Here is an 18,703-nt window from a genome sequence, read left to right on the forward strand (position 1 = left end):
CAGGAACCCTATGTGTTTTCCACATTCTCATTATACGTGTTTTGGCATAAGCATAAAGCAGTTGTGCTCATTTATATTTTAGCTGATCAAGCAGAGAAGTCTGATTAATGTGAATTTTGGATCAAGGTGAGGGTTGTCTTTGTAACCTATACTAAAAGGAACTTTATGGAGTGACTTCTCCCAGAGGAGGATATTTCTGTTAGATCAGTGGCCCAGAGGCAGCGGAACAGATCTTATTCCTTCTGTCATCCTCATTTTAATATCAGCTGCACAACAGCAGCACAAAATACTGGATTAGAACTAAACATATAACTGAATTGTGTACTCAGATCGTATACCTCAGAATCATGCCTTCCCTTACGCTCTTTCTTCCTTCCTCTCCCACTCTCTTGCTTCCTTCCCTCCCCTCCCTCAGATCTTTCTCTAAAGCCTCTTCTCTCCCCTCAGTCAGGACCTGTCCTGCCTGCTTGCCCTCCTATGTTATACCTGTGTTCTTGAATAATTTTGGGAAGGTAACATAGACACCCGTAGCCAAAGTTAAAAGTTGCATTGCCTTAGAGTATCTTTGTTGCCTACCCAAAATTAACTCCTGGTCTTGAAGCTCCATTAACCCAACTGTAAGAACATCATCTCTCATCACTGTGGTCTCCAAGCATACTAAGTCCTTTCATTTCCATTTTGCTGTGGAGAGCATATAGAAAATATATTGGCCTCTTCATAGCTTTATCCCATTTCATTGAGCCAAGTAACGGAGGGAAGACCTGGTATATAAGACAGCAAAACAGACCTGTTCTATTTTTTGCAGGCAAGAGCTATTTCTGTTCCTTGTTTTAATGTCAGTGAATTAAAAGACTGCCAATGCATTCCAGCCCATCGCTGGCAAGTTCAGCCTTCCCTTGGTGTGAATATCTACCAGGGATCCAAATGCCTCATTCTTGGCAAGCGTATCTGGGAGTCAAAGCAGCGTGAAGATATTTTTCATTTTCTTAGGGGAAATTCTTACCCTGTTTAGGCACAGGAGCACCAGTGTTTTTAGGACAACAGAATTATATCTCAGTGCACTGCCAAAGGTGAACTCTTTGGTCTTTCTCTCTTAGATAACTTTGGTCTTAGTTGTTTTGTCCACACTCTGAAAGTGAACCACGTTACTTGTGGTACAACAGGAGTCAGGTGAGACTGGTATTTCAGATGTGAGTGAACTGGGGGAGAGGGACCGTGCCCCACTCACGAAGGGATGATTGCAAGTGAAGCCATTTGGGTAGGAGGCGACTCTACAGATTTGTGCCATTAGAATACTTTTCCCTTTAGCAAAGGAATTTTCATTTAATCAGTTTCTGCCAGATTCTTCTTCTTTGAGCTCTTCAAATTCACCAAAGGGCCTGTTTCTGAAGCACACTGTCTGGGCCAATATTTTTATGTTTTCCTGCAATGCGCTGTTGTGCTTAAAAGGAAGACAAAGACACAAAGAGAAGATGGAAAAATAGAAATGTAAAATGTCCCAAGGGAGATGCCTGCCCTTACCATGTCATGCTAGTTTAAATACAGTTCCCACATATCACGTGTCAAGCTGTTCTTGATTGTTTTCAAATAGACGGCAAAAATCATGAGAGGAGGAAAATATTCTTTTGTATGACATGTTCTTCTTTTGATACATTGGGTTCTGTAGCTGTCAAAGAAAAGGCTGTTTTTCCATCTAGTATTACAAATGTGTTTGGGGTAAATCTCTTCTACAACTCAATTCCCTTGATTGTTTACTTCACTACAAGCGTTATTGGTTTTTTTCCTAAACCTAACAAAACAATGAATTTTCAGTGGTGCATTTTCTCTATGATCCTCAGTAGGCAGTGAGGTTCTTTCTCAGTGGAGATTTAGATCACATCTGGAAATGCAGTCTGTTTCAAGTATTTTCTGCTTTTCTGGCAGGGAAATGGAATATTTAATTTCATTGTTCAACATAAGGTTATTCATTTCATACAATGAAGGGAAATTCATCAATATTGTCTTCAGCATCCAGAAAAATGATACTTACCGTGACTGTTTCACATACTCAATTTATATTTTATATCTTTCTCATCACTCAGCAATTATTCATCTCTCTGCTGAAAGGTGAAATTCTTGTATTGAGTTACTATAATTTCTCTGAACTCCTGAAAGCAATTCAATCACTGAAAGCAATTGCTTTTACTTAAAGGTATTTCTTGAGGCAGACTCACTAAATACAGATAACTGAATAAAGGTTATTTTTTCCTCTTGATTTTAAAGAATTTCTAGTGATACTTTATAAAAGGGGTAAATTAATGTTGCTACATCTTATCATTTATCACACTAATATTAATCATGATATATTCTTGGAGATGGATGCAAATGTGATAGTGCAAGTAACTGGCAATGCAGTTGAAATTCAGCCTTAATTCATTCCCAGTTGTTGCTAAATGTCACAAGATATTAATAGTTTTGCTGATATTTTCCTTTTTAAAAAAGCAGTGTGATGTATTTGTCTATGCAAAGTCATCAAGATAATTATCTCTGAATCTTTTGTGTTATGTTTGATTTCACTGTAGTGTCCCAGATCTGCATTTTTGGGAAAGATCAAAGTATGGAGTCCAAAGGTGCTGATAGACTGTACCCCATTCCCACAGAAATCAATTAGAGGCCTTCCGTTTGGGAAGTGGGCACAGTGGGAACAGATGCAGGCTTAGTATCATGATCTGTGATTTCTCTTGCCATCAGTAAAACAGATTTTCTCATTTATCTTATCCTCTGAGATGTTTAACTTTTGAACGTCAGCTGATTCAAATTTTATGTTTGGGGAATCCAGGCACTGAGGTGATTTGTGTTTAGGGCACTGAAATGGGACTTGGTAGATCTAGGTTTGTTCTGTCATGCATTTCCCATGTGATCTTATGCAAATCATTTATTGCCCCTCAACAGCCTCATCAGTAAAACAGGGTAATGTTACTCTTCTTGTTCGTAGGATTTGTTAACATTCGGATGGCTTAACTACAGTGGATTGCTGAGGGCCATATGAAAATGTACAATCTTATTTAAATGTGCTGCTTTACATATATATCCTTCTTTCATTTTATGCTTTTATACCTACCATTTTCTTACAGCCCCCTCATGGGACTCTTTCTTTCATTCTTTCCTTTATAAGCGATCTTCCACAGGCTGGCCTTCTCCTCCAAATACATGGTAATTGGATCCTGGTTTTTAAGCTCACCAAGGCAGGTAATATGTATGAATGACTATATATGTCTTGGACAGACACTATGTGAGTCGTACTTCATGCAGATCTTTGGTGATCCAACTGACGGGTTTATGCTTGGGAAACTGGATCTCTGATGGATTTTTCTTCCACGTACGTCTGCTTAAATGACTCAGACCTACAGTTCTCAGTCACAGAAATCCATATTGATTTCAGTAGTGAGTGTCGTTTGCAGAAAAAATCAGAGTGCCATTTCAGATACTTCTTTTGCAAGTATTCACGTAGCAAAACCAATACATACTGTGTACAATTTTTTAAGAAATGATATTGTATTAGTATGTATTCACAAAAAAGTATTTGCATAAACGATTTTGTGTTTGCCACAGCTTCTTTTGAAAAAAAAAACCTTTATTGATTGAGGCTTTTAACTTAAGCTACGTGTATTTTTAGCTAAGGTTTCATGGTCGTAAAAGCCAGTGATCCTTCACTGGAGCGAGCAGATCTGAGCTGTTCATTGTTCCCTAGCAATCAGTATTATCTGGGGTAGAACAGTGATTTCAATAGCAGTTACAGGAGATGTAGCTGCCTGCGCTCTGTTAGTTTTAATTGAAGGTGAGAATTCCAGGTCCCCTGAAATACTGTTTCTTTGATGTCTTTGCCCAGCGTGGACAAATGTTGACCTTCTGATGGCATTTGCTGTAAACCTGTTGGTGACTAGCAAGTCTTTGTGTTTGGTGTAGATGGGGCAGGTATGGAAATTTAAAAACATCCTACTGCCAAACAAAGGGAGTATATATTTATTTAAAAGCATTAAATGTATGGACATGTAGATAATCATGGTTCCTTCAAGAGACAGTAAGAGTCATGGTCTACCTGCATGCAACTGCATTTTCCTTAATGAAACTTCCATTCAGACATTGTAGATATAAAGCCAGCCAATATGGAGGACCTGACAGAAGTGATTACAGCCTCTGAGTTTCATCCTCATCACTGCAATCTCTTTGTCTACAGCAGCAGCAAAGGATCCCTGAGACTCTGCGACATGAGGGCATCAGCTCTCTGTGACAAACATTCCAAGCGTAAGTCCTTGCTTCATTGAGTCCCAGATGTCATTAAAGTCTTACTATTCACGGACAGTGTGTAGATGTGGGCATACTCCAGTGTATCAGCTACACGGCTGCAGACGCAGTTGAAAAGAATACAGCAAAAGGGAGAAAATTTTCTCATCTACACAAGTCTTACTTGCTAACAGTCAAGTCAGAGACTGGTTGCCCTTATGGTTCATATTGCAGGAATCAGTGAAGAAACCACAACTCTCTGGCAAAAGAGAGATGCTTCCTAACAAAGGAAGTGTTGAGGGTGGAGGTGGGAGTATTTAAGTAGATGAGCATACTGTTCCTGTTTTGAATACACAGCTACTGTTCTGAATACTGCAGCAAGTACATGTTGTCATTTAAACTGCCTTCAAAATTTGGAATACATTTTCTGGATTAAAACATGTCAGGGTCATTCCTAAAAGTCTTGACTAGCATTCCTTATGTGTACTTTTTTCGGTAATGTGCCTGTACATATACAGATGACATAAATGCAATAAGTAACACTGGGACGGGGGGTGGAGAGAATTATGTTGGTATAGAAGGTCTCATCTGTCCTAAAGCGATTTTATGTAGCCTGTGAGACTTTGAGATGGAGCCACCAATTCATAACAGTTCATATCTGAAACCTGCATTACGACAAGGAAGTAAAATGTTTCTTGAAGAAAAGGATAATGCCTTGCTATCAGCTCTTTACAGTCTAGATAAGACAGAGAATGATTCTTCCCAGCAGTAACCTGCAAGCCTGGGCACCTTGCCTTTGTGCAAACAACCTGTTTATTCCTATTCCTGATCTCAGACTGGAAAACCACCAGACAAAGGCATTGAGTAGTGTGGCTGGTTGCTGTGAGGAGCTGAGAACCTATTGAGTGAACTGTGGTGGCTCAGCTTCAGCCATCTGCAGGACAGGGGCTTCCAGGACACTTCCATCTCACAGAATTGGGTCTTCAGTTTCTTTTGCAGTGTTGAAACATTGGGAAGGAAATTCAGGAGAAATTCTCTTAGTGCCAGGGGCACTTAAGAGGTTTTATGAAAATCAGTATCCTACTTGAATCTTTTGAGGTAGGCAATTCTTATTTGTAGGAGTGGGATGGGGGGAAGAAAGCATTTGAAGATGGAAGTGAGGCATAAATGGGTGCACAGATTTAGCACCCAAGTTATTTTATTCAGCTGAAGTAAATGTAGTAAAAAGCCTATGACTAGGCCTTTTGGCTGCATGGAGAAATACACATGCTCAGAACATCTTAGGATGTGGTCTCCAATTGTAGAAAATAACCTTTCAGGACAGTTTCCTAAGCAGAGAAGTGATTTACCTTTGTTAGCTGTAGGTCCTTGTACCTGTACCAGGAATTCAATACCACGAAATGAAATGCAAGTATTATACAATCTGGTACATGGCTGTTGAGTTATCCTGTCCCACTTAATTGCTTTGTTCTGTAATATGTTCATTTCTTCCTGCTAATGAGTCCTCCATATAACTAAATGCCAAATGCCAGTCATAGCTTATTAAAACGACAATACAGTAACCCTGGATGAAAGAAGGCATTTTATGCCAGAAAGGAGTGCAAGGTCTAATGGTCATTGATTAAACCCCATTTTCCAGATCTATGAGTTAGAAAATAGCCATTTAATGTAGCATTGCTGCAGTGAACTCAAGTCAAGCTCACTGAGAAGCTGAGTGTGTCTCCACTCACATGTACAATACAAAATTGATACAGCAATGGCAGAACTTCCAAAGCATTAAAAGGAATACTGCTGGTTGGAGTGGTTTGAATATAGCTCTCAGAGGCAAGCAAAACTAATTACGTAAAGCCCATAGCAACCTAGGAGAATATATCATAAAAACCAATCAGTCTGGGAAATCAAATATTCACATCATTGTCTCTCTAGTACCTTCACTGTGCACCTGATTCCTCTTTACAGTTGATTTACACGTGGTGCATGTGTGTGATTCCTAGCTCAGCTCACCTTTCCACCGTTCCCCAGACTAACTTCGTGACTACAGTGACTGTACTGGTTACTGTAAACCCTCATGTTCTGCCATGCAACCCTACTTTCTTAATTCAGTCTAATATCATTATGTGCTATATTTCATACGTATTTTGGGGGTTAAAAGATCCAATGTAAAATTTACAGAAACTGCCTGGATACTGAGCATATGTTGAGAACTTTTGGGTTTACTTCTTTTTCAGACCTTTTGTTATCCAAATCTCTATAGCTGGGCTAAAGTCAGTTGCAGCTTTTGCAGAAAGGGCCCTTCCATTTGCACAAGTTTAGAGAGTGCCATAAATAATTACTGTGCCATACTGTATAAATAAATCACATACTAATATCTGTAGTGTAAGTCACTGACACATGATGTTAATAAATTATAGTGTTCTTGAAGATTTCTGATTTGCTAAACTCAGTGGCAGAATCTCTCTGTTCGGCATTAATGACAGCAGCACTACAAGGTTTCCCTTATAAATCTTTCATGGCTCTGACATGGAAGAGACAAGAGACTTCTTCCATATCTGCTCATCCTTGGTGCCTGTGCTGAGATTTATTAGCAAGCTGCCAGTTTGTGTGATGAGTTGTAATGGGGACCTCTGTCCCTTACAAAAACAATCTCAGACCACCAAATCTATCCATAAGGCATTGAAAGAATACCAGGTCAGCAGCTGAGTTTTAAATGATCATTGAGATACTGATAAGATGTGATAAAATGTGTTGTTTTTCTAATAGACTACCTGAAACTGCTCCTTAAAACACCTCTTTAATAGATCACACAGTGCTGGGCGAGCAATCAGAAGCAAAACGTACGTGGCCGTTACAAATGGATATCCAGGAAAGCCCAATCTGTAACCGTAGGGGAGATACATACATAATACTGTTCTGTGTTATTATCAGACTTCACAAGTCGTGGGAAAGAATTCCATCAAAATATTCTGGAGAGGAGGTGAAAAAAGAGATGAATGTCCTTGCTTATTCAGAATATTAGAGTGATGGGAATAAGGAAGAAACTGTTCTTGCAGTCCATGGGGTTATAGGTAAAGATTTAAAACTGATGTGAAAGTCAGACTCAAGCAGCAAGGAGTGGAGAATGAATTTAAATAATATGGAAACTTTCATCTAAATAGCGTACGTGGCAGAACACCCCAAGTTCATCTTGGAGGTATTATCCAGGTAACAGACATGGCAGTGCAGTGTAGAAAGAAGGCAGTACATGAGAAGTCTGTGACAGCAGTGAAACAAGGGAAGTTACCAGCTTCAAAAGTATCATTGTTAGAGCAGGTAGCTGGGAACATCCAAGAAATAAAAGAACTACCCCCCCCCCTAATTCTGTAAATACATATGCAAGGGATTCAGGTGACAAGGCAGGCAAGCATAAGGATGCTACTGCAGTAAGAGCATCCTGTCTAAAAATACTTACAGCAGTATAATATGCAACTGTTCAATTAACAACTAGTTGCTAGTTTGGTTTGATCTTTTCTGGCTAATACTATGTTCAGAACTTCCTATAAATGTGCATGGAGACAATATCATTCTTTCAAACAGCTTGTAGACTAGATTGGTACATATGGTTGTTTCAACAAATCATCTAATAAAGCAGTCAGCTAAAGAAAACTGAGCTCGAGCATGTGAAGTTGTAAAAAAATGAAGAGCTTTTTCAGAAGTGCGTTGGAATTACTAAATTCAGTATTAAATGGCAAATAGAAACTGTATAGTTATGCAACATGGAAATTTGAGTCACTCAGGAGTATAACTCTTATTGATATGCTGTGTAATAGCTTTAGTATGTTAAAGTCATTGAATACTTCAGAAGTTGCTGTATGTTGCTCTAAGGGGTTTCTTAGTGTTAATTTCTTAATATGTATTTGCAGACTTAACTCCTATTTCTAATTATCAGTTACCCATGTGCAAAATTTACAACAAAATACTTTAAGAAAGGAGGAGCTGCAGTTTCAAGTTTATTGCTCTGTGTGCCATGGCACTCTTTAAAATACAAACTTTGGGGTTACATAATGCAGTTAACCTCCACTAGTCACCACTAGTTCTTGCTTTCCATCCTCCATGCAAACTTCACAAACTTCTGACATCTGGGTCTGTAACAGGAGCTCTTCAGTCTCCCCCTCCCTTTGACCAAAGAAGCATTTGGTGATGGGTAGCAGCTGACAGGCAGTCCTAACAGCCATCTTCTCTGGATTCTCCCTAAAGGGGCAAAGCATCTCAGCTGGGGCCTTCCCTCTTCCCTGGGATGCGTCATGGGTTAAGCCCACTCAGCTGGCAACAAAGCACTGTGCAGCCCCTCGCTTACTCCTACCTGCCTCCAGTGGGCTGGGGAGTAGAAAAACACAATAAAAGGCTTGAGGGTTGAGATGAAGGACAGGGAGGGCTCATTCACCAATTACGGTCACAGGCAAAAGACAGGCTCGACTTGGGGAAATAAAATCAGTTTAATTTAAACAAACCCATCACCAATTGAATCAGAGTAGGACAGTGATAAATACAACCAGTTCTTTAGTAAAACCATCATTCTTCCTCATCTTCCTTCTTCCCAGGCCCAGCTCAGCTGCCTCCTCCCCACACTGGTGCAGGGGGTCAGGGAATGAGGGTTGCAGTCAGTCCCAGTCTGTTCTGTGTTACTCCTCCTTGTCCTTCTTACCCAGGGGGAAAACTCTTCACGGTCCTCCCCTGCAGCAACATGGCATCACTCCCATGGGGACAGTCCACCACGATCTCCAGCTAGCGAGGGTCTCTTCTGTGGGCTGCAATCTCCCAGAAACGGACTGCCCCAGCACAGGTCTCCATCAGAGTCATGGCCATTTTCAGGCTTGGTCCCCTTCTCCAGCGCAGGGTCCTCCAAAGGCTGCAGACAGGATTCTGCCCCACCATTGACCTCCAAGGCCGGCAAGGGCTCAGCCTGACAGCTCACCACGGGCCACGGGGGAATGGCTGCCTCCGCATGCCTCCCCCGCTCATCCTTACTGACTTCGGTGTCCACACGGTTGTCTCAGGGTCCTCCAAAGGCTGCAGACAGGATTCTGCCCCACCATTGATCTTTAAGGGCTGAAGGGCTCAGCCTGCCATCTTACTGTGGGCCGAAGGGGAATGGCTGCTCCAGCGTGCCTCCCTGCCTCCTTTTTCACTGGCCTCAGTGTCCGCATCGTTGTTTCCCTCTTCCTGCTCCTTTCCAAAACAGAAGAGCTCCCAAAAACAAAGGCCCTTGCCCAACAGGTTTCCCCTCTTAAATACGTTTATTGCAGAGATGCTTATTGTCTTGGTCTTGGCCAGAGGCAGGTCTGACTTTGAGCTGGGGAAGCTTCTCGCAAAGCTTCTTATAGGGGACGTGCTACTAGGACCTTCTCTGCTAGCAAAACCCTACCAAACACAAACCCAACACAGAGCGATAATCAGTATCTTAAAAGTATGAAATGGTCTTTGGAGCAATGCAGAGTGAATTTGGGGGTTAGTTGGTGACCTAAAGATGCCACCCAGAGATGGTGGCTTTGTCTTTTTTTCTTGAGAGTCCTTCTCCATATTTTTATTTAAAATCCAGGCATGAAAGAAATGCCAGCTGTTCCTCAAGGATAAAATGCCACAATCCTGTTAGTCTGGCATGTAACTCAGTTTGGTTATCTTCTGGGTCTTTTTTGAGATTACCTTTTGATTTTAAACCTAAGAATTTGGAACTGTGGAAGCAGCCAAAACAAAAATCAAGGATAATCTACTTGAACGTGTTGAATTTTTAAAATTAAATTGTTTATATTTACCAGTCCTTTAAAGGAGGCTGGAATTTCAGAGACAGAACAGCTTTCAGACCTCTAACCAAATATGGATTATCTTTCATTTACAACAGAAAACAACCAGATGCACAAAAAACCCTGTGACAGAGTATCCCTGCTGGATTTGCTAATTAATATTGACCTTTCCAGATGAATGATGCTTATCATATGACGGGAAAAGAGACAACTTGCTTTTCTTTTATGTGAGCTTTACATTTAAAATACGCCTTTTATTTCTGTGTCTGGTCTCATGTCAGGTTATCATCAGAGAGGAAGACAGCCACCATTCTCCCTTTTTGCGTTGAAAGGCCACTGTCAAAGTAATGTCCACTTCAGGCAAAATCTGCAAGATTTCATGTGACAGGAGTGAAACTTATCTGAGCTTCCGTAATGATTTGACCCTGTGCTTAAATAAAGGCTTGTTCTCCTTACCCTAATTCCAAATTTACTTTATAAGCATGTACTATAAAGATGTATATTCACTGCTGATTTTATATCCCCAATGAAAAAACGTGCCTGTATCCTGATAATTTTGTAATTATGACTGTCAGTAAAGATCTGTTACGACAATTTCATGCTAAACTAGATCCTGGAAAGGATCTTTCCTTGTTCAGGAATCCCACTGAAATTTGGTAGAAGACTGCATTTAGCAAGGGCTCTAAAGCTTCCATTCTGCTCAGTTTGGATCAATGTATAATAAAGACATTTAAAACTAATGAAAATTGGAAACTATTTCTACAGAAATGCGTTTATGTCTATAGAATATTTCCTCTAGTTGTGCAAAATATGTTAAAATTAAATCATAGGTAGAAAAAAACTGATTTATGTACTTCTAGCTATCAGATAGTAAGAGGAAAGATAAAAGCCTGAAGCAATGGTGAATGATTTATGATTGAAGAGGTGTTTCATTAACCCCTCTCCCCCAACTACACACAGATAAAGCAAATAATTGCTGTAAGATTGCTTTAATTATTCAGTCTATTAAAATTCCTGTCTTATTTGCTTAATTTTTTAATAGCAACAAATACTGCTTTTCAGTGTCTCATGAAACCAACATTATTCTCCCAAGATTCTGTTTTTCTGGAGAGAAAAAAAGACAACCCGCTTTTCACTAACATGAAATATCAAGCTTGGAGAGACTTACACGTGAATTTTGCTGTAGAGTAGTAGGTTTATGTACCATTAACTGCATGGGATTGCTCACAACACGTGGCATTAAACATGTACGTAAGTCTTTGTGAGACCGAGATTTAAAGAGCCTTGATCTTCTAGATTAGCTTTGCTATTTTTTGCTTCCTTGTCCTCTTTAGCATCATTTCTTTTTGTTAACAAACTCACTGGTAAAGTTACGTTAATATAAGCAACTGTGTAGTGAAGCTCCCACCCACTGATCTTTAGCTATTGATCTGGCTTTGCCTTTCAGCACTAATGCACTATCCCTTGGGGTTTGCGACAAGCTCCATCAACTCACTGCAGATGGTAAAACAGATTCTTAAATATTGATCTGAGGCTCCAGTTCTAAAAGCCATACTCTCTAGAGGTATTGATGAGAAGCCTAGTTTTAATATAGGGTCATCGGATAAAGGAATGCTTTACTGTAGGTGGAATTTCAGTCTTGTGGTGTGGAGGTAGCTTCAGGGACTTGCATTTACTCAAAGAAGGAAAATGATGTGTAAGTGACCAGGACATAAAGAGGTGCCCTCTGAATTATATAAAAACAAATGGAAAATTGAAATATAAAAATATACCGCCTTTTCAGTTTAAAACAGGATAAACAACTATAGGCTGTGGTAATAGAAAATCTTAAATAACTGTGGTGAGGTGCTTGTACTTTGTGTCTTATAAAATAGTAGTATTTTAGATTGCTTATGAAGGTGGACTTAAAAATTCTCACTCGTGTATAACCATATTAATCAGTGTAGAACATGAAGGCAAGATTGTCACATTAGCATCCTGCTCTAGAAAGAGAATTTTTGAAAGAAATGACTGCATTGGCTTAATACAAAACAATAAAACGTCCAGAGGTAGTGGAAGATAGGGTAAATAATAACGGTAAATCACGCTATTGTCATAAACAGTGAAGCTAAAAGAATGAAGAGACCATCAGTTTCAAATGGAGCTTTGCAGTTGGTCTTGATTCACTTGGAATAAACTCAGGAACACTTTCATATGAAATCCTAAAGTAGATTTTAAACAGTGCATAATAATGACTATACCTGGGCAGACCAGAGGCCCTTTGAGCATAGTATTCTGACTCTGACAGTGGGCAGTAACAACATCGACAGAAAATACAGGAACAGAGCAAACGTATAAAATGATACTTGCCTCCGCAATTTGTAGCTGTAAACTTGGGGTTCAGGGACTTCAGTGAGAGTGAACTTGCTGCATTTAGCAATACTTACATGGATGTTTCCTAGAATTTGGGCAGTTTCTCTTCGACCTGTGTATAATTTTTACCATTCACGATATCTTGCAGTAAAGTCTTCAGTAACTTAATTAGGCATAGTATGAAGAACCATCTGCTCTGTACTTACAGTGACCCTTTCCTACTTTCACTTGGTGACTCTTACTTGAGATTGGAAGAGACGGTGTACAAAGTGAACTGTCGTTCCCTGTTCATCCTTTCCATGCCACTCTTAATTACAAACCCTTCAGTCTTTCCTGGGGTGAGGAGTTGGAGTCTATTTAGTCCTTCCCTGCATGGTGGAAGTAATTTGATACTTCTGGTCATTGTTATTGCCCGTTTTTGTGTCTTCTTGAGACCTTTACTACATAAGACGTAAGACCAGAACTACACATAGCTCAAGATGTGGGCACATCTTGAATTAAATGGGACAAAAAAACCACTGTCTGTGTTAAAGGGTAGTAACAAGTGTAATGGATATTAAAAATGTGTGATTATTTTTATATAAATCCCGAAGTTTTCAGGATGAGATACAAGCTATTAACAGTGTCCTCTAGAAAAAAGCTTTAATAACTTCTTACTTTTTCATAAGTAGAAGAATAGCTTCAGAAGCCGCTTTGGTTTTCTGCTGTAAGGAATGACTTTTTAAGACAGCTTATAATTTTATCCTATGAGTGATGGAATTTCTTACCAAATCTGTGGAGCTGGTAAGCTTTCATCTTGAACTTTTCCCTTTTTTTTTTCTGTTTTGTTGTTCCCCGCCAGATATTCACGTGTTAAGTGATATATGTAAGCATGATCTTTGCTTTTCTTTTCAAATACGTTTGGCTTTGTAATAGCAAAAAGTTGGGTTTATCCGTAGTTCTGCTTTTGTTTGGCAGTAACATAAATTTTTAAGGTTCGTATCGTTATGCCTTAAGGAGTACACGGCATTATCAAGGATATTCTCCCTTGCTAGTTCTCTGTGTCCCTTTGTTTTGTTTATTGATATTTCACAGTAAAGCCTTGCAGTTATCATCAAGTGCTCAAGCACATAGCAAAATTTTGCCAGACCTTATGCTCTGTGTTCCTGTCTTTTAAAAGCAATAAAAGATTTGTTTAACTTATATTCAGTTGACATTTCTTTTATCCCATCAATTCATTATACACTTACAAATTCAGGTCAAAGATAAAAAGTAGCTCCACTTAAACTTTTATTGTACTAGAGAAATAACTTTTCTAATCCTCTCAGATACTGTTATTTCTTTCCCTTTAAATATGTTGTTCTTCTTTGAGTTTTTAAAAACATTATTCATATTTGTATTTTGGAACCATCTGCCTTGCAACACTGCTGTGAGTGCTTGTAGTTTTATTTCATCCAGGCAAAAGAGGGAAGGCAAGAAGAACAGGAGAAGTGGAAGGAATGTTGGCAGTTCAGGCGAGGCATTACCCAAGGTCCCATAGCATAATGTAGAGGATCGTGTATACTCCTTGCTGCAATGATTTTGGGAGGATTTTGTATGCTATATTGGACTGTGATGCTGCACCCACCATATGAGCCATTTTTAGCATTAATAATATTTTTTGAAGTTCACATATGCCAGAATTTACATGCTGCAATGCCTAAAGCTCTGCCCAGCAAACAAAATATAAATTTTCGGTGGTGCTGGAGTCTGGAGAATACCAGTGACTCCATCAACAATGTCTTTGGAAATGGGACAAAGAAAAACCGTTTATGAGACCATGGGTGTTAATGTTTTCTAAGGCTGAGTTATTTTTGGCTATTGTTGGGATAACGGTGAGTTACAATCTACTCACTATTTCTCAGTGAAGTGCCCACAATAGTGCTGTTTGATTTATCACTTTCCTGTGCTCCTAGCTGCTTGATATTCCTCTTTCACAATTACGTATTTGGGAAAATTACGTATTTGGTAAAGCTGAGGAGGAAGGCAGCGTGGGTGACTACCGTGTCTCTCTCCAGACCATCATAGAGGGAGTTCAGAGCATGCACTCACACCTCGCAGTGGCCCTTGTGGTTTGTATGGTGTGTGTTGAGTGGATTGAGACATTCCAGTCTACACATTATCAGACATTTTTGGCAGTTAATGTAAAACTAGGAAACAAGATGTGTAAGAAAGTTAACATTTGCCTGTGTAGTCCTGATTCTTATCAGCCCTTGGTTCTTGTTTAGAATTGAACTTAAAGATAAGTTTGGGTTAGTTTTCTTCTTCTTTATTGGATGTGTCTTGACCAAAACGTATAGCTCCCAGGTTTGTGGAACCAGGCCAATATTAGAATAAATGTGAAGTTGAATGGGAGCACCTGTGATACCCAGAGAGCAAGTCATCAGCTTGATGAGAGCCACGAGGCTGTCAGGAGGAAGTGCTTGTGCCTGAGGTGTTTGCTTCCTTTTGATCAGTGTTTGGAAGGGAAGTTGAGTGCGAGGAACCTTCCCACCCACTTTAGCTGGGTTTTTGTTTTTCTTTTTTACTGTAGACATCTGTGTGTCTTTCTGCATGATAAATGCACACATTAGAGATGCCTCTTCTATCCACTGATTCTAAGGAGAGTCTCCATTTCTACATTAGATCAGGGAAATTCAAGGAACGCTAAGAATTCTTTTGCGAGAGATGAAGGTTTGTTTTTCAGCAAATGGCAGTTTCTTTTGAGAAAGAAGCAGCATATTTTTATGCTGCAGATTTTCTTCAGGATTCAGGAAGACAGTGCTCTGGCAAGTATCCTTCATCCAACCCATCCTTCTCTCCAAATTCTCAGCTTACTTCTGTGAAAAGCTACCGTGGTTTTTAACTTGTGAGCAGGAAGCTGTGCAGAAAGGGATTGAGCATTTTTAGTTCCCTAAGCGGACTAACATCTTACCCATGTATCTGCCAGTGACGTAAGGGGCAGGAATGGCGTCTTCCTTGGAGACTTCTCTCCAACACTGGCTGCACTCAGTAATCCCATGGTATTTCTCTATTCCATGGTCCTGTCATTAAGGTCATGTGAAAGCTCAGCACACCACACCATTTGTGATTCCTAGATTCATTAGTTTGCAACTAGGTAGATAGCTTTGTGTCTTTCATATAATTAGCACTGTGAAGGTTATCAAGAACAATATTAATGAAAGTTAATTACTCTTTTTCGTGGCAGAAGTTAGTTATTAAGAAGTTAATCAATAAAATAATCATAAAGCATAATACAATTTGTAGTTGAATCCCAGTGAAGTTCTGATTCCAAGTTGTGGTCAAACAAGATTTATTTAGATAAAGAAAAGTAAACTAGATATGAAGGCTGATTGCCCCCTGGCATAAGAGTGGCCTCCAAAAGATAAGTCTACGCTGTATCGAGAAGAAAATGTGTTTTCCAGTGCAAGCTGGCAAAACCTGGTTTTGCAAACAGTGGACTAGCACCATGTTTCTCCTGTCAGCTTGAGGAGGCCAGGGTTGAGTTTGACTTGTTTGCTTGAACTGAAGTCCAAGTCACGTGCCTGTCACTGCGGTTCTGTCTCCCAATTGCGCAACTGGTATTAGCCGAACTGAATGAAGACGATGCTTTTTTTGCAGTCTGTGCATAACCTTATGTTGATGCTAAACCAGAAATAGCTGAGACCCCAGCACACTGTATCTCATCTTCACTCCTTGAGGCCGGTGCCTTGATCTGGTTGCTCAGGTATATGCTGCCAGTTGCTAAGCTTTCTCTGTAACACTGGGAGCTGCTGCTTGGTTTCCTGTAACAATTTTCCTGACTTGCTTATGCTGACTATAGGAACTATCTGCACAGAATTGCTGCTACTAAAATTTCTACCACTCTCTATCTTTCTCTGGTGATAGGAAGCTTTCATGCCTACATTAGTTTCTGTAGTTAATTAATCTAAGTCGTTCTAATGCTTCCTGTGGTAAGGACAGAAAGGCAATAAATAGTGCAGATAAAGGATGAAATGGTTTAAACTTACTAATTAACAAAATAAAGAGTATCCAGTTGGCTGAGACACACAGAGCCAAGAAAATATATCTCGGCTATAAATGAAGATGTAGTTCAGTAAGTGGGTTTTTGTATTTTTTTCTTTCTTGGTTTTAATAGCAACTTCACATCATAATTAGGAGGATGAAATTCCTGCCAGCCAGGTACATAGTTTGGGCAGATTAAAGGGAAGAGGTATGAGAAATGATAATTGCTTTGTGCTCATCAGACTTCTATTGAAAATCTGACAGGATAATTACAAAATACCTGCTTTGCAGAATGTCTAGGTGAATTTTTAAAGAGCTATTTAAAGTTGCTCGTTTACAGTCTGTCTGAAAAGGAAAGTTTTTTCCCCTTTTTGAACTTGTTCGTTACCATGTAGATGTGTGGTATATGTTCAAATATAGAACTTATTCTCATGTGCACGCCTGGCTGCGTTCCACTGCCCACCCCCAAAGAAAATTGCCCATAATGTTGTGCATTACCCCACATGCTTCGCCCACATTCTCACCCTTAACTTTCAGCAGAACATTATTTCACCTGATGGTGAAACTGTAACATTTTTGCTTTCAACTGTCTGAATCATACTCATAGATAAATTAATGGAGAGAGAAATGTTCCAATGGACTATACAAAACCCCCTGTTCTGACCGACAGTAAAAAGTTGTTCTACTTTCAGCACATTTTCCTGTCTTACCACATGGCTTTTCTTCTCTTGCTTTTGAAACTTGAAAATAACACCAAATTGGCAATTTTCAAAGAATGTTCAGGATGTAGGTGCCAAAACACTACTTACTTTGCTGAGAACTGAAAGACCTCAAAAGCCTGACTTTCTACTAAAGTTCGCTGTATGAGGTCATTTGGATCACAGGGCCACAGATACCTGCAGAAAGGCAGCAGAGCTGCTCTAGGCACCTGGAAAGCAGGGCTAGAGTTAGTGCAGGCATTTGGGGCAAGGATGGGGAGACTTTGGTGATTAGTAGACTTCTAACAGACGAAGTGGAGCCTACTAATACCAGTTGTTTCAAGTTCCTGCACCTCAGTGTAAGTCATCCAGTATCATTACTATGTACAGCTGAACAGCAGTGACCAGTCTCCTAGGTACAGGGGCTGGGTTTTCCTGTATGGAGGTACTGTAAGCAGTATTTCGTGATCCCCTGCCTTGCCGGATCATGCAGAACAGTTAACCAGCACGTACAGTCTAGTACAGAACTGTCAGCAACTACATGTCAACTAAGTAGTTCTTTATCCACAGTGTAAATCACTGTCTATTTTCTGTCCACCTCACAGGAAGAGGTAGTTGCAGTTTGCAATTGCTTTTCAAAATCCTCAAGTTTAGACTCAGATGCCTTCAGACGTGACCAGTGAGTAGCCTGCAGGCTGGCCATCTGGTTCTGGCAGCAAGGGCAGGCTTTGAGTAACCACCCTTCCTGGGGATACCAAGACTGTTGTGAGACCACACGTACCTCTTCCGTGTGACAGGGACGCCTGCATTTTGATTAGGTCGGGAAGCAGGACGTGTGGTCCCCAGAAAGGATAACCCTAGATGAACTGCCTTGCTGTAGGTAGCTGTAGTCAGCTAACTGGTGTATTTACGTAATTTCCCAAAGTGATGATTTGCGCCCATGGCTATAAGGTTAATTACTGTAATATTTAAAGCTTACAGTTTGTATTTTTGTATAAAGATTAAGGAATAAATTAAATGTGGGCATAAAATTAACTGTATCGTGTTCCTTGGTACATTGAATTACATTTCTTCACAAGAAATGCACAGTTCAGACTTTACAACAGAGTATTTTTTTGTAGAATTCTAATTTCTCTCTTGATTCTTTTTCTTTGAACAGTTTATGAAGAACCAGAAGACCCCAGTAACAGATCATTTTTTTCAGAAATTATCTCTTCAGTGTCAGATGTCAAATTCAGCCACAGCGGTAGATACATGCTAACAAGAGATTACCTCACTGTCAAGGTTTGGGATCTGAACATGGAAACGAAGCCCGTAGAAACATACCAGGTAGGTATCTCCTACACCTTGAAATGCAACAGTATAAAAGCGTCTCAGTGTTCAAAAACTGAATGTTTTCCCAGACTTCTCATTCCTTGGTCTGATAAGCAGCTAGCTAAAGGAGCTGCTAATCAAGGTGGTTAAAATCCTGGCAGTGGCATCCTTGTGGTTGGAAAAGGACAATTTCAGCATTAGTAAGGAAGGGTAAGGCCTGGGGAGTCAGGGTAACACTCACTGCGGCTTGGGCTTCTGAAAGAAACGATCCTGCTAACAAGGGAAATCAACTCTTCA

At 39.9% G+C, this 18,703-nt stretch overlaps 1 protein-coding gene across 1 annotated transcript in view; it reads left to right on the forward strand.

Annotated features, from left to right (window-relative positions):
• The window catches only part of LOC104497262 (serine/threonine-protein phosphatase 2A 55 kDa regulatory subunit B gamma isoform), a 59,621-nt gene that overhangs the window by 25,860 nt on the left and 15,058 nt on the right, over positions 1 to 18,703 (forward strand). Inside the window, exons 6-7 of the mRNA XM_010140495.1 lie at positions 4,120 to 4,284; positions 18,252 to 18,421. Of these exons, the coding sequence (XP_010138797.1) occupies positions 4,120 to 4,284; positions 18,252 to 18,421 (335 nt within the window). The remainder of the gene's footprint in view (positions 1 to 4,119; positions 4,285 to 18,251; positions 18,422 to 18,703) is intronic.

Source organism: Buceros rhinoceros, unplaced genomic scaffold (genome assembly GCF_000710305.1).
Source record: "Buceros rhinoceros silvestris isolate BGI_N320 unplaced genomic scaffold, ASM71030v1 scaffold1777, whole genome shotgun sequence".
NCBI classification, from domain to species: domain Eukaryota; kingdom Metazoa; phylum Chordata; class Aves; order Bucerotiformes; family Bucerotidae; genus Buceros; species Buceros rhinoceros.